This window comes from Neofelis nebulosa, chromosome 7, assembly GCF_028018385.1.
Source record: "Neofelis nebulosa isolate mNeoNeb1 chromosome 7, mNeoNeb1.pri, whole genome shotgun sequence".
Lineage (NCBI taxonomy): Eukaryota > Metazoa > Chordata > Mammalia > Carnivora > Felidae > Neofelis > Neofelis nebulosa.
The window spans coordinates 115829090-115851626 of record NC_080788.1 but is presented as its reverse complement, the minus strand read 5'-3'; the positions used below and the strand labels follow the sequence as shown (position 1 = coordinate 115851626).

Here is a 22537-nt window from a genome sequence, read left to right as displayed (position 1 = left end):
TTCTGTAAAAATGCTTCTCCTCCCATGAAATGATTTAACAGTTTTGGGAGCTTTCTGAAAACTATGGGTTTCAAATGTAAGACATTGTTACTGCTATGTATATTAAGATACTAGCTCCCTAGTAACTTAGGTATGGAAGTAATGAAGTTTGGCAACATGTGGTGGAGGTGGGTGTCTCTGGAAAATCTTCATATTACTTTCTCCTTCCCTTTCCCCTAATTCTTGTTGTAAAGATCTTTAGGGTTTTCACAGATAGAGTTGCTTCCCTTGAGATATGCCTCTATGCTAAGACCTTACTATTTATGGAAAGAAGCATAATGTAATAGAGTTGGTAGGCCTGTGTTTGAACACCTGATCCATTTGTCTTCTGGATTAGCCTTCGGAAAAATTGTTTAACCGTGCCAAACTTACTTCTTCATCTGTAAAGGAAGAATATTAGCAATATAAACAGTACAACCATAATAATAATATCTACCTTCTTAGGGATATTGTTGAGGGTTATTCAATAGCTACTCTATAATGATATTTCTCGTGAAGAAAGCTTTCTCCCTTTTAACTTTTCTCTGAGAAACTCCTTAGAATCCAAGACATTGCCTTCCTCTGGTGCCCTTGTGAATGGCCATTTGAGTTGTTCTTGCATGAGGGTTGCTCTTGATTCATCAGTAGTTAAAGAGGGGGAAAGTTCTATGACAGATTTTTCCCTGAATAGAGGGGAAAAACATGCAGTTTCACTGCCCAGTTGCTGCAGCCACCCCCACGGCCAGCAGGCCAAGGATGTAGGCTGGAAACAGCTGTACGTGCATTTTCACAGGCCCTGCATATGTGTGTGTGCTCTGTCTCTCCTCCTTTTTCTAGACATGCGTTCACTCTCAGTGGGTTAGGCCTGGGCATCTGCTTCTTCCTCCCTTGTAGCTGGAAGACAACTGTTTTAATTGGTCACGAGTAGTTGGTTGCAAATGCATGGGAAGTACAGACGATGAAAGAGGAACTAGTATAAACTGACTTTTTGAGCAGTTAAGCGCTGCAGTCTGTGGGGTTCTTGGAGCTTTTCTGACAGCACTGGCTGTCCTCGTCTGGCTGTTTTTAAACTCCTAGGTGGTTAGGTGCCTCCCCACGAGGCAGCCACTGCTCTCTGTATTGTCAGGACCCTGATTGTACTTCTTATGGTTTGTTTGAAACTTAGGGACTCAGGGAGTGTTCACTCAGGCCTTTTGGAATTACTGAGGTTATTTGAACAACCCTTTTAGCTATAGCACGGAAAGAAGTAGTCCCTTGCCCCTCAGAGCAGTAACATCTTAATTCTACTAGTGGTGTCAGGAATGAAATAGATTAATTGCCTCAACAGATACTCCCCAAAATTATTATTTTGGTAATAATAGCTTTAGCTTCCCCCTCCAAGGCTTGTTCCAGAGAAGATGATGAGGGGATTTACTTCAATTTGTTCACTTCCTAATTATCCGAACATAAGACATTATGCAAAGCACTACAGGTGATTGAAAGAATAAATACTTTCTTGGCTGCAAAGAACTTCCAGTCTGAGAAAGATGAGAAAAGGGTGTGTGTGTGTGAACACACTTAATTTAAAAGTGGGTTCCAAAGCCCATAGAAAAGATCATTAAGGGAGTCTTGAAGAGATGTGGAGGATCAGTAAAGTTTTCATGGAATTAGCATTTCAGAGGATTGTGAAGCATAAGGAGGAGTTAGCCCCTTTATTTCCCCATTCTTACTATTGTACAACTGCTGTAAAAGAAACCTCCAACACCGACAAAGGGAAGATGGAGAAACACTTGATAATCCACACATTGGGTGATGGAGCCCACTAACAAAGATTAGGTCTTGTCCAGTATACTTATATTCCACAGGCACATCTTTTCATTCATTTGACAAATGTTTATTGACAACCTACTCTACACGGGCAGTGTTCTAAAGTGTTGGGATATACAGCAAAGGAACAAAAGATCCCTGCCATCATGGAGCTTATACTCTACCAAGAGAAGCAAACCATAAACAGTAGACACAGTAGGGGCACCTGGCTCAGTCGGAGGAACGTGCAACTCTTGATCTGGCGATCGTGGGTTTAAGCCCCACACTGAGTGTAGAGATTACTTAAATAAATAAATAAACTTCAAAAAAAACAGTAGACACAGTAAATTATGTCTAAAAAGTTAGAAGTGCTCGGGGCGCCTGGGTGGCGCAGTCGGTTAAGCGTCCGACTTCAGCCAGGTCACGATCTCGCGGTCCGTGAGTTCGAGCCCCGCGTCGGGCTCTGGGCTGATGGCTCGGAGCCTGGAGCCTGTTTCCGATTCTGTGTCTCCCTCTCTCTCTGCCCCTCCTCCGTTCATGCTCTGTCTCTCTCTGTCCCAAAAATAAAAATAAAATAAAAAAAACGTTGGGGCGCCTGGGTGGCGCAGTCGGTTGAGCGTCCGACTTCAGCCAGGTCACGATCTCGCGGTCCGTGGGTTCGAGCCCCGCGTCGGGCTCTGGGCTGATGGCTCGGAGCCTGGAGCCTGTTTCCGATTCTGTGTCTCCCTCTCTCTCTGCCCCTCCCCCGTTCGTGCTATGTCTCTCTCTGTCCCAAAAATAAATAAATAAACGTTGAAAAAAAAATTAAAAAAAAAAAAAAACGTTGAAAAAAAATAAGTTAGAATGCTATGGAAAATAAATAGAGTGGAACAAGGAGGATAGGAAGTGGTATGGAGGGGGCAGGGAAATGTAATTTTTTTTAGATAGGATGTTCAGTATAGACCTCTTTGAGGAGATCCCGTTTGAGCAAAACTTCCAAGTGGTAAGGCAGTTAGCCATGCAGAAATCTGGGGGAAGAGTATTTTAGGTAGAACTAGTGCAAAGTTCTGAAGCGAAACTGTGCCTCGTGTGTTTGAGAAACAACAAGGAAATCAATGTGTTGAAGCAGAGTGAGGGAGGGGGGAATAGTAGGGGTTGAAGTCACAGAGGTAAGTGGGGCACAGGGAGTGTCCCTATAGGCTGTTACTGTGGGTGAAACGGGGGAGCCATTAGAGAATTCTGAGCAGAGGAGTGACACAATCCAGCTTATTTTAACGGCATCGCTCTAGCTGCTGAGTTGAGGATAGACGAGTGAAGACTAGTAGGAGTCTCACATAACACAGGTGACTGGTGATGGTGGCTCGAGCCAAGGTAATAGAGGTTTTGAAGGGAAATGCATCAGGATTTCCTGATAGATTTGCCAGGGGAAGAGGGGAAGCAGGTAGCATTTGAGATGTCTCTTAAACATCCAGGTAGAGATAGATATTGAACAGTTTGGATATAGAGGTATGAAATTCTAGAGTTTGAGAGAACGTTCTGGACTAGAGATAAAAATTTGAGTTATGGTCATATGTAGGTTGTATTTAAAGCCATAAGACTGGAAGAAATCACCAAACAGGTGGGCATACCTAGTCAAAAGAAGGAGAGCAAAGGCCGAGCCCTAAGGCATTCAAGTGTTAAGAAGTCAGGGAGAGGATGGGGCGCCTGGGTGGCTCAGTCAGCTAAGCATCCGACTTCAGCTCAGGTCTTGATATCCTGGTTCGTGGGTTCAAGCCCTGCGCTGACAGCTCAGAGCCTGGAGCCTGCTTCAGATTCTGTGTCTCCCCCCCCCCCCCCCCGCCCCTTCCCCGTTCACGCTCTGTCTCCGTCTCTCTTTTTCAAAAATAAATAATGAACATTAAAAAAATAAACAGTGAAAAAAATAAACATTAAAAAAAAAAAAGTCAGCGAGAGAAGCCAAAAAGGAAACCAACAAGGAGTGACCAATGAAGTAGCAGGAAAACCAAGAGATGGTGATCCTAGGAAGGCAGTGAAGAAAGGAGAGGTAACTACGCTGGATCTTGCTGATAGGTCGAATACGTAGGATGAGGACTGAATGAAACCTTTGGATTCTCTGGTGACTATCACCAAGCCCAAGTCTTCTTGCTTAGGAAAGGACTAGGTAATTCCAGAGATTTGATTTCCATTATATCATTTGAATGATCACTTACCTGATTTTTCAACGTCTCTCCTCCCCCGCCCCCCCAAAATAGTACCACTCCTTTAAGTATTTGCTCATCGTCTTGCCCTATCAGTACATTCTGCGGGATTTTGTTTAATATTCCAACCTAGAGCCTACCAGATAAAGTTATCACATGAAATGCTACAAGCTTTTCATTTACTGTAATCTGTCATTTTTACCTGAATATTGAGGGTTTTTTTTATACCACTCTTAACAGTATTCTCAGGGCACCTGTGTGGCTCAGTTGGTTGAGGGTCCCACTCTTGATTTTGGCTCAGGTCATGATCTCACAGTTTGTGAGTTCAAGCCTCACTGTCAGTGCAGAGCCTGCTTGGGATTTTCTCCCCCTCTCTCTGCCCCTCCCCACTTGTGCTGTCTCTGCCTCTCAAAATAAATAAAGACTTTAAGAAAAAACTAAAAACAAACAAAAAACCCACAATATTTTCCTGGGGAACCTGGCTGGTTCAGTCAGAAGAGCATGCAACTCTTGATCTCTGGATCATGAGTTGAAGCCCCATGATGGGTATAGAGATTACTGGGAAAAAAAAAAAAAAAAATTAAAACCTAAAAAAATTTTTTAAGCATTTATTTTTGAGAGGTTAGAGACAGCATGAACAGGGGAGGGGCGGAGAGACGGGGAGACACCAGATTCAAAGCAGGATCCAGGTTCTGAGCTGTCAGCACAGAGCCCCATGCAGGGTTCAAACTCACGAACCGTGAGATCATGACCTGAGCTGAAGTCAGATGCTTAACCGATTCTCTCTCTCTGCCCCTCCTCTGCCTGTGTTTTTTTGCTCTCTCTCAAAATAAATAAATAAACCTAAAAAAATTTTTTAAGCAAACAATATTCTCCACTAGTTTCAATTTAACCATTTGTTAAGTCTTTTTTTTTAACGTTTTATTTATTTTTGAGAGACAGAGTGCAAGTGGGGGAGGGGCAGAGAAAGAAGGAAACACAGAATCTGAAGCAGGCTCCAGGTTCTGAGCTGTCAGCACAGAGCCTGACACAGGGCTCAAACCCAGGAACCATGAGATTATGACCTGAGCTGAAGTCGGAAGCTTAACCAACTGAGCCACCCAGGAGCCCCTGTTGAGTCCTTATCTTCCATCAGCCCCTTACAGTCATCTGGTCTTTGTTCCTGGTTCCTCACTACCACTTTCACACTTCACCTTCCCTAATCTCAGTGTTACCCATTGTTTCTCCTTCCCATCCTCACAAAAGTGTTTGTCCTACCCATTAATTAATAGGGGAAAAAATCCAAAAACTATGACAAGAAAATTAATACTGGTATTTTATCCAGGTTGATTTGGGATTTATTTCATTACAAAATACTTAAGTGTCCTGTTCTATAGCCCCAAGTGCCACTGAAGACCTCTTCCCAATGTGATTGATAAATTGCTGTTAGACTAAAGCATCAAGAAATCTTGACCAGGTTGCTTTTACCTTTTGAGTTGAAAGCATAGTCATTCTTAGAGGATTTTGTTGAAACAAATAAAATTGACAAACAGAAGTAACTGAAGTTGGCAAGAAATGGGAATGTTGTCCTGACCCTTGAAAGTCCTAAGGGGACAAATCTCTGGCTGAATGTTGTAGGAAGAGGAGCATAGGTAAGGAAGGGGGAATGAGGGCCTATACACTTAGCGCCTTGTCTTCTCTGGAGGGACGCTTGGCCTTGGCATTTTAGAAAGGTCTTTATCAGGGTTCTAAGTAAGGTATTTTCTCTGAGTCCCTTGTGTTTCTTGGAATCTTGCTAAGATAGTCAGTTACTGATACTGGAATCTTATGAGAGGCCCACTCCTTTTCTTTTCTAAACTCTTGCAGTAAAATAGGTAAAGCCTATTTATAGCCTTCTTCACCTCCCTGGCATCCCTTCTGAACCAAAGGAAAGATGGAGATATAGCAACTTTGGCCTTGACTTAAAAAAAAAAAAAAAAAAAAAACCTACAAAATGATGCCAACATGTTTGGTTGGGCCAGACAGAGCAGATGGCCCAGCACAATGATCATTGGTTTGTACAGAAGTGTATAAACAAATGACAGCTCAAAAATGAGTAAGGTGGCTCTTCCCAGGTATGTGTTTTTTCATTGGTATCCATTATTAGTGATTAGGTCTTGACTCAGCTCATGGGGTGAGGTTGACCCTCACCAGTCCCGTCACCACAGTCTTAGAAATGATCCTGAAGAGAGAGTGTGTAGATTATGTAGTTCTTAGAAAAAAATATTCCCTGCCTGACTCCTGCCAACTTGATCCTGCTATCGACGGGCATGGTCTGGCTAGGTAATGGAGAGGGGAGACCCCAAGTTTTTACTGATAGTAGCATCTTGACCTTAGCCATTTCAGAATGAAGAAATCTTATTTATACAAATCTCCAGGAATGATAAAAATTTATTCTCTAAAAATCATGGTATCTAACTATATACTATCAGCTATATTCAATCATTCAAACCTGGAAACCAGGAGGACTATCGAGAACCTCCCTGAAACCCATTCATTTTTCTGATTTTGAGTACACAGCCTTGGATACCTTAAACACATGGCAGCCGTAATTTTTCCTGTACCTGTTTTTACCATCAGTCTCTTGGTTCTATGGATTTCCTCTTTTTCAGATTTCCTAGGTATCAGTTTGGGTGGGAAGAAGGAGAGAAGATCTGTATTAAAATTGCTGGCGTGCCTGGGTGGCTCAATCGGTTAAGCATCTGACTCTTGGTTTCAGCTCAGGTCAGGATCTTACAGTTTTGTGAGTTTGAGCCCCCATGTCAGGAGTGTGGAGCCTGCTTGGGATTCTGTCTGCCTCTCTCTCTGCCCTTCCCCTACTTGCGATATATGTGTTTCTCTCAAAATAAATAAATAAACTTAAAAAAATTGCTGCCAAGAAGAGAAATCAGATGAGGTCACATAGCATGGAAGAGCAATAGAAAGTTTTCCCATGGTCTCAATTTACAGATGTGGGTACCCTTTCACTTATTCTGCAAGTCCAAAAGTTACTGTAATTGTATTCCAAATAACCTTTAACAGATTAAGATCAGTTTGGTTGATAAAATTTAGTTCTGTGGTAGTTGATTCTTTAAGACATGAGATCCTCTATCTGTCCTCCTTTGGTGGTATTTATTCTAGAGTTGCCGTCTCCTGAAACACTGTCCATTCAACAAGTGCTTACTAAGCAGGTACTTTTTGGTTCAGGCATTGTGCCCCCAGTTCTAGGTACACAAGAGAGCCAGTTCTACTTTCGTGAACTATTCAGTGTTGGCAATGTCTTGTGGTGATACTATGGAGCTTGTACTCAGGATGCCATTGGATAGAGTCTACCCCTTCCCCTTTCTTAAGTTGATGACTTATAAAAAAAAAAAAAAAAAAACCAACCCATATGATAACTGCCAGAAAGATTTAGAAAGATTTTATGAGTTTCAGACTCCATCCCTATTCAAATCCTTTCATCTCTTAAAGGCCACTGTTACAGTGGAAAGGATATTGGGTGTTACAGCCAAACAGGCTCTGGTTCATATCCTGACTCTGCCATTTACTAGCTGTATGGTTAGGAAGAAATCACTCACATTCTCTGAGTCATTTAAATTACTTTTCTTGGAGGCAGTAGGATTAAATAAGAGATCAGTACTAGGTTTAACCCAAAGATTCTTTGCTAAGTGACTACCCCAGCACAGGTATGAGTAGAATTCAGAAGAAAACCATGAATGGGAATGCTACTTTTTGAATCAACCTTATATTAAGGAAAAAAAAAAAAAATCCAAGGGAAATCTTTGGGGGGTGGTAAGATCCCTATGTTGAGACGACTGGTTTAGATTCCCATGGATCTCTTGTCCTTAATTTTCTCAAGTTTATTTTTATTTTGATTAGGCTCAAGTTACCTTCCCCTCCTCCCACTCCAGTCTAGGAACCCAGTACACTCAGGCTGCCTAGGGATTCCCATCATGGCAGCCTACTTTAGTGCTTAACCTTTCCTGATCCATGAAAACACATTTATTCTATGGTCTAGTCACTCTCCAAGGTTTATTAGCAAACTTGATGATGTTGGGTTGAGATATGGATAACTTTAAGTATATTATACATCCTGGATAATTCAAACATTAATAATGTCAACTATGGTGGGAAAATTAGGCAAAGGACGTTTTTGTCACTTACCAAGTAGAATAAGCACCTAGTGCTAGTTAAGTGGGCACTACCAAGGAACAGATCAATGCAGTCTGAAAACTCTCACTGTCATAAAAAAGATATATATGTACATGGCAATAAAGAGGGATATCTTCCATGAGTCACAAGAGGAATTGTGTCAGGAGGCCAAAAGCAGAAGAAGACACCTTCTCCAGAACCAGATTATGTCTGGAGAAGGGATATTGTTCCTAGTCATTGTCCCTCTAGGACACTGAGATGAGAAATGTCTGGAATGAATGTTTAAACAAGGTGGAGTTGGGAGTGGGGTGGAGGTACGTGAAGCCAAGACTGCCTACTGATTGATACTTTGTGCCCTAGTGGTGCCAAGCTCCTGGTAGGGGCTAAGATGGTATTCATTGCTTAGATAAACAGATACTTATTTGTTTGTGTCTGAACGCATCACATTTTGCCAGTTGGCTGGGGACACAGGTTGGCTTATGTGGACTAAGCTGTTGATGGTTGCTCAGAAGCGACCTTGTTCAGAACATGGATGTGTATGTTGTGTGTGATGCCCTTACCAGTGAAGTTGAACCTTTGAGATTATTTCAAGTGTATAAATGATGACATCTTCATCTGTGTTATATGTTCCAGGCCTCTGGTGCTTTTCTCAGTCACTGAAGATGAAAGCCTACAGGACGGTCCTTAAAATACAGCTTTCTATCAGTGGCCTCTTGATTTTAATACATATGTGACGGTTTTAAGGCCCTTACTCTAATTCACATTCTTAGTACTTGGGCCCTTCCTATTAGGGAAGTGGCCCAGATCTCCTTTCTTTATCCTAACTCTCCCCATTATCAGGGTAATAAAAGGATTTTTTCCATTATTTTCCCCGTGGTTTTCATATGTTTGTTTTGTTTGCTACCTTCATCATAGAAATTGAGGGCAAGTAGATGAGAGATTTTTCTGTGCATTTAAGTAATTATATGCTTCTGGTTCCGCATGTCCCTGGCTCAGCTGCCTAACTGTTCCCAAGTAGTTCAGTCTCATTTTGCTCATGACTGGCCTTTTCTAAGGTAACACTTGGGTTCTATCTTGGGGATCAAAAACTTGAGAAATGTTTTAAGTGCCTGTGGCTTCATTGACAATGGAATTGCAGGGGGTGGGCGTGGGCAATGCTTACAGGCTAAATAAAGGCTCTTGGTAAGAGCACATATGCTGAGAGAATGTTTCATCTTCCCTCTTTCCATAGCAACTTTATCTGTAAGATTAAGCATTCTGCTGGTGGCATAGTTAATAAAAAATCTTGGCTCCAGTTCAGAACTGTTTGTCTGCCATTACTGGAACCTCTTTACTTTGCTCCATTTCATCATTTGATTTTTGTTTCCTTCTGTCTTCCCAGGTGGCATTGGTAGGGTGGTCAACGGAGCCTTCATGGTGCTGAAAGGGCATCGGTCTATTGTTAACCAGGTCCGATTTAACCCTCACACCTACATGATCTGCTCTTCTGGCGTAGAAAAGATTATCAAGGTGAGGCATCTTTCCCTTCTAACTGTCTTAAACAAATTATTACAATTCATAATGGGAAGAAACTAGAACAATATATATAGGACCTCATATCTAAACATACTAAAGGTCTATCAAAATTCTCAATTATTTTGGGGCACTTGGCTGGCTCAGTCAGTAGAGCATACGACTTTTGATCTTGGGTTTGTGAGTTCAAGCCCCACGTTGGGCACAGATTACTTTTAAAAACCTCTCGATTATTTTCACATGCTACAGAATACTGAAAAATTGATATTAAAAAGAGTGGTTTAAAACCCTCCTTTCAGGACCTCTTTTAAAAATAGTCACCAGGCTTTGAAACTAGATGCCATTTGTATGCCACTACGTTGCCAATAGCTTTTGATCTGGAGTCTGATGAGTTCTGTTTTCCAAGCCTCATCTGGAAGCCACTGTCCCCTCAGTTACTCGGGTGCACTTTGCATTAATTGCTATGCTAATATGGCACAGACATAACTAAGTGACTGCCAGAACCATAGCTAAATTGTCTCAGAACATATAAAAAACCACTGCATGTGGTTGTGATTGAAGCTAAACACTTGCATTAGTTGCACATCGACTCAATGAACTGAACCCAGCCAAGGAATGTATTTGGAACCTGCAACCAAGAGACCAAGCCTGACCTGTGTCCACAGAAGGACATCACTCACATTCCAGTAGTTAGTAACCCTTTTCCACATTGGAGAAAATGAAGGTTTGAGGCAAATGATAAATTCTTCAGGACTCATTGATAACTTGATTTTTAAGTAAGGATGGATGATAATCCCCCCAAAAGATAAAACTCCTCATATTTTATCCTAAAATGACATTGAAAACCAGTTTTCATTTTCTTCTCTTCTTTCCTCCTTCCTTCCTTTTTTCCTCCCTCCCTCCCTCTCTTTTTCCCTTTCCTTTTCTTTTTCTTTATTCAAGTTATATCTGAGCAAGGGAAGTTGTCAGAAATGTAATGTTGGAGTATGGGTCGTATTTTTATTTATCCTTAATCCAACTTCCTTTATTTAAGTTTTGTTGGTCCTATGGATCAGGACTGACTTTCATGATTGCACATATTTTTCCACAGACCTGGAGCAGGACTTCTGGATCATTTTTATGGACTTTTTCTTTTTATAAATGATGAGATTTAAATGATAAACTACCCATCTGGGGTTAATTACACAGCTGATTAGCGGTAGTTAGGATAGAGCCCTGTTTCTTGTTCTTCCCAATGTCCTGTCACACTCCCATGCTGGTGGAAGGCAGCAGGCAGCCAGAGGCCCCTGCTAGAGGTGGTCATCTTAAGAGTCCTTCACTGAGCAGTTGTGGAGTTGGCTCTGTCCCTTGAATTGCTTTCTCTTCTCCTTTGGCCGATGACTAATGGGTTGGCACAGTAGCATGTCCTCTCTCGGCCTGGTGACGTCATTCTCTTTCTCAGAGCCCAGCTTGGACATCTCCTTTAGAAGAGAGATTCCTGTTTGGCTATGTACTCTGGGATGCTTCTGTACTTAGTCTCCCCATTTATTGTTTAGTCAACTGGAGGCCTTACCCTAAAGGTCATGTTTGGAAACTAGCCAAGTTCTCAGAGGAGAAAGAGAAGAAAATGTTTTCTCTGGGAGGTTATCCAGACTTAACTATGGAACTCACTGCTTCCAGGTTCCCATGGGGTCTGAATGCTGCCCTACCAAGAGGCCTGATTAGCCATTTGAAACCTTAAGTCAACACAACTAGTGCCCTTGAATAGTTATTTGAGTCTGTTTCCCATCTGTCAAGTAAGGATGCTAACAGTGACTTGCCATCCAGGAGTGCCTTGTGAATTACCTGTGCCTGACAATTTCTGACTATTTTAATAAGTGTCACTTTCCTGCTTGCTATTTCTGAGAGGACCAATGGCCCCAAGAGCATAATGTTTTAGCCCAGTCTGAGCTCTTTTTTCTCTCCACTTCACCTTCTCCCTTGTCCTTTACTGCTGCCTTTTTAACTCAGAGTAGAATCCCTGCTGTCAGGGCCAACCTCTTCTCACCCATAACAGTTTTCTAACTCCCTGAATGTCCACACTGAGCAAACAAGGGGGTTTGTTTTGTATTTAAACACAGAGGGGCAATATAGGACAAATGCTGACATTTTTTTCCCTCAAAGACCAGTATTCATTTATTCAATTATGATACTTGTGACATTTATGATATACCTGTGTATGCCATTTGTGCTAGGGCCTATGGGGAACATAAAGGAAAAAAAAGGTAACGCAGGTCCCCCAGGAATTGATGACCCAGTAGGAGAGACAAGAAATAAAGATAATGAAAAAATGCAATACCTACATAAGAGATATGAACAAAATGCTCTGGGGGAAAGAGAGTTTTCCCGTCTGTGGTAACCTCAGGCCGGCAATATTTGAACTAGATTTTGAAGAATAAAGACTGTAAAAGGAAGAAGAATAAGATACCAGGAACATTCTAAGTAGAGGGAATGGGTAGTTAATTATTTCATTGAATCAGTAAATATTTATTGATCACCTACAGTGTTCCAGGCATTATACTAAGAAATAATACTCAGAAACAGTGAAGTGTAGGACCTGTTCAGAAAATGATCCTGTTTGGCCAAAATGAAGTGCACAAGAAGAGAGATCTAAGATATAAGGCAGGAAGGTTAGCAAGAGATGGGCCCAGAAGGTCTTGGAAGCCAGATTAGAGAGTGTGGAGAAACCCTGAGTAGCAATTTTAGGTCTCTGTCTGTATAGATTTTCTTGGTAGATGGACAAATTTCTTTTTTTTTTTTTTTAATTTTTTTAATGTTTATTATTTGTTTTTGAGAGAGAGAGAGAGACCAAGCATGAGCAGGAGAGAGGCAAAAAGAGAGGGAGACACAGAATCCAAAGCAAGCTCCAGGCTCTGAGCTATCAGCACAGAGCCTAACATGGGGCTCAAACCAAGGAACCATGAGATCCTGATCTGAGCCGAAGTCGGACGCTTAACTGACTGAGCCACCCGGGCACCCCTGACAAATTTCTTAATTTAGTACAATATCACAAAGAGAAGAAGGCTTAGAGCTGCTACATCAGGCTTGTCATGGTCACCTATGTAGATCAGAACACTTGCTACTTAATTGCTTTCCATTTTGATGATGTTTAAATAAGAATTGAACTGCATCTTTTTCCTCAGCAGCCTTTTTTTTTTTAATGTTTATTGATTTTGAGGGAGAGAGAATGAGGAGGGGAAGGGCAGAGAGAGAGGGGGAGAAAGAATCCCAAGCAGGCTCCACACTTTCAGCACAGAACCTGACGTGGGGCTTGAATTCATGAACTGTGTGATCACGACCTGAGCCGAAATCAAGACTCAGATGCTTAATGGACTGAGCCACCGCAGGGCCCTACCCTCAGCAGTCTCTTGAACTAAACTTTTCACTGGGCTTGGAGAAGAACCTGCTCATCCCTCCTTTCCTCATGAACCTTGCCCCTAGAGGAGGCATATCTAGCCACATTTAACATGTTAGCAACAGGAAGTTGTGTTTTGGGGGCACCTGGGTGGCTCAGTCGGTTAAGCATCCGACCTCAGCTCAGGTCATGATCTCGTGGTCCTTGAGTTCGAGCCCCACATCGAGCTCTGTGTTGACAGCTCAGAGCCTGGAGCCGGCTTCAGATTCTGTGTCTCCCCCTCTGTCTCTGCCCCTCCCCTGCTCATGCTCTGTCTCTCTCTCACTCTCAAAAATAAAGATTAAAAAAAAATTTTTAAAAGAAGTTGTGTTTTCGTTGCTTTACTTCTGAGTTGTTTCAGTGGAAAGAAATAACCACTTTCACAAATATTTGAAACTGACATTTTAAGGATGAGGACTAAGATAATAGCGACGGTCAGTCCTTCTGATGTTCAAAAGTCTCTTTGAGGATGGGTCTGAGACTTTCTAGTTAAGGTGTTCAGCTGCCAAGTGAAAGAGAAAGCACCATGTTTTGTGCTGTGGTATAGGTTATGTCATTTTGTCATTTTCATTTCTACAGATGAGAAAAGAGGCTTTCGAGAGTGAAGTCATTTGCCCAGGGCTATGTGAGGCCACAGAGCTGGGGTTCCTACCCCTTCTGTCGGCCCCAGCAGCTCTGTGCTACAAGTCCCTTGAGGACTGAAAACTGGCTGTCTGGCATGATGGTTTTGTTTTGCTCTGAATCCTAGGATTGGATAAGACCCATCTAATTCACTGTTTAGATCAGGGGGTTGAGCTTTATCCAGGGTCAACCAGCTAACTAGGAATTGAGTGGGAACCCACACTCAAGTCTCCTGTCTCCTGATCCAGTGGTTTGTTCCATTACTCTAAGCTTCAGGAATGAAAGTCTACCTCAGCTTAATACATTCCAGAGCCCAAATAAAAGCTGACTTTCAGTGTTAATGATTTTCATTCCTGAAGGAAGAAATAGGAGGCTGGGTAATAGATCAGAAAGAACCTAGAAACTGGTTTGTTGGATAGTTGGACCAGCATCCCACCTTCAATATTTTGTACTTCTGTTAACAAATTCTGTGTTTCTGTGATGCACATATAGATTCATCTTTATATTAGATAACATGGTTAGTAACATTTCACCATTTTTAAACTGCGAAAGTAAGAGATCTGGCCCAGAATATAGAATGAGGCCCCAAAAAGTCCTAAGGACTTTGCCTTTGGAATCCCTCCAGTTTCCTTCCTAAGCCACCAAACTTTTCCCTTGGACATTTGTTTGCAGAGATAGTCATTCGTAGCTTGAGCCTGTTGTTGAAGGCCATATCTGAATGTTTCCCAAACTTTGGGTCTCACAAAGAATTTGAGAATCTCCTCAGAAAAATCCTTTATTTTCTGCTACTTAAACTTTTTTTTTTTTTTTTAAGTTTTTTTTGGGGGGTGCCTGCATGGCTCAGTCAGTTGAGCGTCTGACTTCAGCTCAAGTCATGATCTCACGGTTTGGGAGTTTGAGCCCCACATCAGGCTCGCTGCTGTCAGCATGGAGCCTGCTTTGCATCCTCTGTCCCCCTCTCTCTGCTCCCCCCACTTGTGCTCTCTCAAAAATAAATTTTTTTTCTATATTTATTTTTGAGAGAGAGAGTGGGGGTGGCGCAGAGAGAGAGGGGGAGAGAGAATCCCAAGTAGGCTCTGCCCTGTCAGCAACAGAGCCCGATGTAGAGCTCAAACTCATGAACCATGAGATCATGACCTGAGCCGAAATCAAGAGTCCGATGCTTAACAGACTGAGCCACACATGTGCCCCTCCACTATTTTCTAACCATATACTAGTGTTTCTTAAATGTTGGTCTCCCCTTGTTAAAAATGCAGAGCCCTGGTACCCAGTGGTGATGTAGTGAATCAGAATCTCTACGGGTGGGACTCAGGAGTCAACACTGTTATGACTCTTCAGGTGATTCTTGCGCACTTTGGGGTGTGAGAACCACTACTTAAACCTCCCCTGGGTCACATAATGAAGATGGAGACGGGAGAACGCCTGAGGAGTTGTGGGCAGGGAACAAAGTCAAAAGAAGAATAAATCTAAAGTAAGAATTGGTGAAAAGAGCTAATTTAGGTTTTTCTAGCCCCTTTTGAACTGGGGATCCTCCAAAGAGATTCTGCCTCCCAGAAGTTGCAAGTTAAGCATGGGAAGGGTTGGGCCTCAGGAAAGTGCTCATAAGGAGGTGAATTTGTCCTTGGATAGCTTTGGGGAAGCAAAGGCATTGTCTTGATCCAGGTTAGAGAATGAAGAGCCCTGTTTTCTGGGTTGGGTGCCTAAAGATAGACACCAGCCTGTCAGGCAAGAAAATCGCCTGGAATTTCATCTGAGTTGCCATGGCTACCGGCTGATGTAACTGAGCTTCTGTGAGCTGCTCCATGGACCAGTCTGGCAGTCAGGTGAAGCTAAGCATTCTCATTTGCAGTGACAGCTTAATTACCTTGAACTGGATTTTTGCATAACTTATTCCACTTGTAAAGTTGGGCCTTTGCAGTCAGGCACACCTGAGTTTGAGTCCTACCTAGCTCTGCCTAGATCCTCTGGTTGTCAGCCTGTATCTCTGGTGATAGAGTGGAGGCTGTTAAAGGGTGGGTCTCTGGTCTTGGGGTGTGTGTCCTACCCATTCCTGTAGCTAACAGAAGAGTTGGGGAGCAGGCCAGCAGCAACCTGGTTAAGAGAACCCAGTTTCCCGGGTAACTGATGCCTGCATGTCCAAGAGGGAACTGCAGTGTAGGCAGTTGGCTATTCTTATCAAGCTCCACAAGCAATTCCCATTAGTTAAAAATAGAAATGTTGCAGTTGGGGAGAAGTGGAGTTATAGGCTGAAATACTAACTACCACGGAGGACTGACTGCTGGGTCTGTTTCCACTTTGGAAAAGTGGCACCTCCCTGTGCACAGCTTCAGTCTTCTGAGAGTTTTGAGCACGTTGGCCAATCTTCAAGTCTTCCCCTGCCCTTCAAGATTATGGAGGGGGTTGTTGTAATTTCCACGCTACTAACACAGGAAGCTAAAGGAGAGGGGGCGCTGTAGGGGAGATGGCGTGTCACTGTGCTGCGCCTAGAGACGGGACTTCGCTTTCCCGACACTAGGCTGATGCCGTGTCCTAGACGATGCTTTTTCCAACATCGGACTCTAGAAGCCTGGGTTTTCATGTGTGGCCCACATAATCCGGTCTGGTAAAGAATACATTTTTAAAACTGGTTAGCAAATCCTGGCTAAATGACAGGGGAGGGTCCGGAGAAACTCTGCCTTAGTGTTCTTTATCACTACCAGCTTTAGAGTACCTCCCAATCAGGCCTCCTTGGTTTTGTTTTTGCCTTCTGTGCAGATCTGGAGCCCATACAAGCAGCCAGGATGTACAGGAGACCTAGACGGACGGATTGAGGATGACTCCCGCTGCCTCTATACCCACGAAGAATACATCAGCCTTGTGCTGAACAGCGGGAGTGGCCTGTCACACGACTATGCCAACCAGTCCGTGCAGGAAGACCCCCGGATGATGGCCTTCTTTGACTCGTTGGTGCGCCGAGAGATCGAGGGCTGGAGCTCTGACTCGGACAGCGACCTCAGTGAGAGCACTATACTCCAGCTGCACGCTGGGGTCAGCGAACGCTCAGGCTACACTGACTCAGAGTCCTCAGCCTCGCTGCCCCGTTCCCCTCCACCCACGGTGGACGAGAATGCCGACAGCGCCTTCCATCTGGGGCCCCTGCGGGTCACCACCACCAACGCGGTGGCGTCGCCTCCACCGCCGCCCACGTGCGAGGACGCAGCCTCTCGCCAGCAGCGCCTGTCTGCCCTGCGGCGCTACCAGGACAAACGCCTCCTGGCCCTCTCCAACGAGTCCGACTCCGAGGAGAACGCCTGCGAGGTTGAGCTGGACACAGATCTCTTCCCCCGGCCGCGGTCTCCCAGCCCTGAAGACGAGTCCAGCAGCTCCAGCAGCTCCAGCAGCTCTGAGGACCAGGAGGAGCTGAACGAGCGCCGAACCTCCACGCGGCAGCGGAACGCCATGCGGCGCCGACAGAAGACACCCCGGGAAGAGAGGCCCACCCCTGCGAGCAAGCCCGCCAACACCTACATTGGAGAAGACAACTACGATTACCCCCAGATCAAAGTGGATGACCTCTCCTCCTCCCCGACGTCCTCCCCTGAGCGGGGCACTTCCACCCTGGAGATTCAGCCGAGCCGAGCATCGCCAACCTCCGACATAGAGTCGGTTGAACGAAAAATTTATAAGGCTTACAAGTGGCTCCGCTACTCCTATATCTCCTACTCAAATAACAAAGATGGAGAGAGCTCCCTCGTGTCTGGGGAGGCCGACGAAGGGAGGGCCGGAACCAGCCACAAGGATAACCCAGCCCCTTCTTCCAGTAAGGAAGCCTGTCTAAGCATGACCATAGCCCAGAGGAACCAGGACCTGCCCCCTGAAGGTCGCAGCAAGGATGCTTTTAAAGAAGGGACTTCTGCTAGAAATCCCAGCAATGGCTCAGGCCATGAGCACAGCAGCCACCCTTGGGCAGAGGCGCCAGAAGATACCTCACAGGACACTAACAATGGTAGCTCTGTAGAACATTCTTTCGAAACCAAGAAGCTCAATGGAAAGGCCCTGAGCAAGGCCCTAAGCAGCCGGGCTGAGGAGCCGCCCTCTCCTCCTGTCCCCAAGGCATCTGGCTCCACTCTCAGCAGTGGGTCTGGCAGCTGTCCCAGGACCCAGTCTGATGACAGTGAGGAGCGGAGCCCCGAAACCATCTGTGCCAACCACAACAATGGACGCTTACACCCCCGCCCCCCTCATCCCCACAACAATGGGCAGAACTTCGGGGAGCTGGAGGCAGTGGCCTGCTCTTCCCCAGGACATTCGGACACTGACCATGATAACTTGTCCCTGACAGGGACGCTCCTACACAAAGATTGTTGTGGGTCTGAAATGGCCTGTGAGACCCCCAGTGCTGGAACGAGAGAGGACCCCACTGACCCCCCAGACACAGACAGCAGTAGGGCTGTTCACGGCCACAGTGGCCTCAAAAGGCACCGAATCGAATTGGAAGATACAGATTCAGAGAATTCCTCCTCAGAGAAGAAATTAAAAACATGATAAATACAAAGGGAAAACAAAAAGCTATGAAAAGTAGCTTTACAAAGAAAATTTTTAATCCTGTTTAGTGAACGCAGAGAAAAGGAAAAAAAGTATTAAAGGCACATAAAACCAGGGCCTGAGATTTTGTGTCTGATGCTGCTCCCTTCTATTCAATAATGGGTCTGAATGTTTAGCTGGTCACTGGCTTGTGCTGTGTAAAGAGAGGTGGGGGGGAAATCCAAGTGACTCCTTTCTAGTAAGACTTGAGCATCGCGTACCTGTGCGTTTTGTTAAAGTAAATCCTTGTTGAGACATTTGACTTGTTCTTGTGTGTGTTCACCGGCACGTGTGAGCTCATTGTCTCCGAGGCTTTTCTTTTGGTTCTCCATCGGGAAGGATCAATGGATCTGTATCTTTTGCCATCTCACCTTGTTTACATGCTGTCAGTGTTCTGGTCTTAATGGTGAGTGCCTGCTGAATCTGACTGCCCTGCCAATGAGTTGTGGATTTATGCTGAAAAAATGAAGGGGAGAATGGAAACAAGCCTTCCATGCTGGAAGGAACACATGGTTCCTTTCTGAAGGAAACTTTCCTTCCATGTTTTCTCTCAGTAGCACTTCTTCATTGAGCATTTAATGTGGACACACTAAAAGTGAACTGTTTTTAATGCTAATGGGAGGTTAGCACTTGAGATCAGATTCCAGAGAACGTAGATTCCTAGTCAACTTCACCCATGGCAAATTGAGCAGTGCTGGGCCACACTCTGTATGGAGGCCATGAACTAGAACTAGTTATGGGGGACTGCTTTAACCAGTTAGGTACTACTTCCTAAGAGGAGCTCTTGAGGCCAGCGGGCACTTCCTTGGCCCTCTGTGATGAAGGGAGGGGGAAAAGGCAGCTCTGAAGAGCTTGGTGCTCGGACGATTTAAGCAGATGTCATAGGTATGTTCATGAAGAAGTGTAGTGAAGAGCAGAGTGTGGTGCCATGTTCTTTTAATTCAACCCAAAATGCTTGGTCAGAATTGAAGGAAACTGGCATCTTCCCCTGGGCTTGCAACTAGCAGAGGCTGTGGTGTTCTGACTAGATCTTGCAGAGCAGGAGGCATCTCTAAATAACCGATTCCTGTTGAGTTGGTGTGTTAGGAGGCAGAGAAGAGTCTCTGGTTTAAGGCTCCTGGCAGAGACTGCATTTCACCGAGAGGGGGAAAGACCAAGAGATTTTCAGCATCACAGTGGTCCATCCTTACAGTCACTTGGTCATAGTTACACAAAGCAGGAAGACCTAGGGATGACCAGATATCTCGTCAGCACAGATGTCATGAAAAAGCAGAATCGTGGCAAGAAATGAGGAAGAGAGGGAAAGAGGCACACTGTAACTTTTCTTGGGTGCAAATGTGCTAGACCACTTGGGGCGCGGCCTGCATTGGCGTAGAGAGGACCGAATGTGTGACTGATCCAGTGTTCCTTTTAGAGAAGGGCCCGTCCTACTGGGACTGGGACCATGTGGAGGATGAAGACTTGGATGAATTTAGGCGCTGGGGGAAGAAGGATTATTTATAAAAGGAAGGTTGTTGATCTCAGCCAAAAGGAGATATCATCTGGCTAAGCTTTGTGAAAGGAAAGACGTGCCTGGTATGTGTGATGTGACTTGGGTATGAAAACACTGTCTTAGGAGAAGGAGATGAGGGACTATGAGTAGCAGTGGAGATGCTTACAATTTAACAACTGTAATCTCACGGGGGCGGTGGGGGGGGGGGGAGTGGGAAAGTGATTCTGTAACTATTAGAATTACTTTGGATTTGTAATGAAAATGGTTCTATGATTTGTCTTTGACTATTCACAGATAATTGTAAATTCTGGTTTTATAAGCCCAAGTCATTTTACATTTGCTTTTCCAAAATTTATTAAATTGGAATTTTTTAATCCTTTATATACAAAAAAAAGATATCATCACTCAGTGTGTGTTTCTCTTCCCCTTCCTAGTCAGCCTCCCTAATCTTTTTGTTTTACCTAATCAAGTAGGTAGCCTCTTCTGATTTCTCTTAGGACAATCCACTGTTCCTAGAGGAAAAGAAGTTAAGTTCCCTTGGGAAACAGCCACTTGGTGGTTATTGTTTCCAAATGCAGAACTTGGTCTTTCATGTAAAAAGCCTTAATTTCATTTGAGTTCTCCAAAGAGAAGTCAAAGTTCATTCTGGTTCAATTTTAGTGTTCAAGAAAGATCGTTTTTAGCAAGGATGTCTCCTATCCTTGGGAGAGACTCTTCCCAGCACCCCAGATTCCACTTGCTAGGAGATAAGCCCACAAGACACTCACTGGAACAGGCTGAGAAATGCTTATCTCCATAGCCACTCCACTCTCACTTCCAGAAATCTCCTGTCTTGTGATCGTAGGCCTGGAAACCTGGCAGGAACCACTTCCAGAATCCTTGTGAACTGAGGCCCCAACTTTGGAGGCACATTTGATCCCCAAAGTCTTTCATGATGGTATTTTTACTAGCAGGACAGACGGCACTGATTAGATTAAGAACTATTTGAAAGTGCCTCTTTTGTTTGTTTTTTTTTTCCTGTATCCTGTATATAAATTTTTTAAGTGGCTGGTCCAGAGAGGTAAAACCGTTTCTTTCCACTTTATTTTCTGCCTGGTTTTGTAAGTAATTCCTGTGTCTCTAGGACAGCAGTAAATGAGTAGTTGGCTTGGGGCAAAAGAAGGTTGCAACTGTGCTTGATTTACTAAGCCAGGAATCCCTTGTTTGTCAAGGTGCCTTCCTCTGCTGAAGCCTTACCTCCTCACAAGCCCCTCCTCTTGTGACTCCCAGCAACGCTAGCTCTTCTCTTGTGTATATGCAAATAAACCTATTATTCACTTCTCACGGCTTCCTCTTCTCTTCCAGGGAAGACTTGGTTGCTTAGACACCCCCGATCCTTCATTTCTTTCCTGTTTTAATTCTCGCCTAGTTGAAACTCAATTCAAAGCCACTCTGAAGACTAGAAGAAAAACTGTGGTACTCTACATCCATGCCAATGGTCATTGCCACTTCTAGGTATGGGACAAAGGTCACATCTGGACAATAAAATGTAGGGTAGGAGGAGGTATCTACTTGGTCTCCTTTAGCAGGCTTGCGTGGACTCAAGAATAGTGAGATCCTGGAATTAACCCTTTTATTGGCTGGAACGGAGGGAGTGATGCAGTGAAGTAACATTACGAACGACCCCAAAAGAAAGTTTTTGATGTTTCCAAATAACAAGTTGCTTTTCCTGCCCTGTTTCAGGCATGCTTTGCAAGCGTTTTCCTTTAAAAAAAAAAAAGAAGAAGAAGAAGAAAAGACCTTCCATATCTTGCCTGTAAAGCTGCCGCTTTTAGTTAACTGAAAAATTCTTGCCAACCAAGACTCTTGTGAGGAAGATAGACACTTCTAAAGGAAGGCCATCCACCTCTTACGACCTAAGCAAGGCAGTGGGCCAGGGTTGAAACACTAAGGTGAAGTGAGGCTCCATGAGTCCAGACTTGCCTACAGCAGCAAGATAATGGCTTTGGACAACCTGTGCAGTTCTCTCAGGTGGGATATTTCAGTCTAAGTGCTCATTTGTGCTTGAGCGCTCATACCAGAATGAAAGAACATGAATTCAGGTGGCTTGGAAGTAATTTTGAATTATTTCACATGTAACAGAAGAAAACTGTAAAAAGAAATCCGAACCATGTGCACACTAATTGCAGTTCACTCTTAGTGCAAAGGTGGTAAGATGGCTCTCAGAACTGGAGGCTGAGAGGGACGCCTGGGTGGCTCAGTCTGTTAAGAGTCTGACTTCGGCTCAGGTCATGATGTGGCAGTTCAAGAGTTAGAGCCCCTCGTCGGGCTCTATCTTAACAGCTCAGAGCCTGGAGCCTGCTTTGGATTCTGTGTCTCCCTCTCTCTACCCCTCCCCCACGCACACTCTGTCGGTCTCTCTCAAAAATAAGTAAGCATTAAAAAAAAAAAAGAACGGAGGCTCAGAGGCAAAGATGAACTTCCCTGGGGCCAGCAATGACATGGCAAGAGACCAGCCGCAGGGTTGCTCCACTCCACCCCCTCAATGGGGTTACCTTGAGCTGTGCAGAGGGGTCCTTTGGGGCTTGTTGACAAGACAGTCCCATTGTAAGGAAATGGGATATCTAGTATTTAAAATTACTGAAGTTGGGAAACGAGCTCCTTTCTGGAACCCAAAGCCATGAGCTAATGGAATGTTCCAGTTGAAGTATAGAATGCTAGCTTCCAAGTCTCTTTCTAGCTGGCTTTGTTAGTACCCCCACCAAGGCTGGAGAAAGGCAATAAACCACCAAGATATCTGGGTGCCAACCCAGGATCCTTAGGCATGAG

General features: G+C 44.3%; 1 protein-coding gene across 4 annotated transcripts in view; it reads left to right on the top strand.

Annotated features, from left to right (window-relative positions):
* DCAF5 (DDB1 and CUL4 associated factor 5) overlaps positions 1 to 21052 on the top strand; it is a 108363-nt gene extending 87311 nt beyond the window's left edge. For all 4 annotated transcript variants that reach the window (XM_058739452.1, XM_058739450.1, XM_058739449.1 and 1 more), the window contains 2 exons: positions 9511 to 9638; positions 16429 to 21052. In XM_058739452.1, coding sequence (XP_058595435.1) covers positions 9511 to 9638; positions 16429 to 18198 — 1898 coding nt within the window. In that variant the 3' untranslated portion in view covers positions 18199 to 21052. The remainder of the gene's footprint in view (positions 1 to 9510; positions 9639 to 16428) is intronic.
* The last annotated feature ends 1485 nt before the right edge of the window (positions 21053 to 22537 follow it).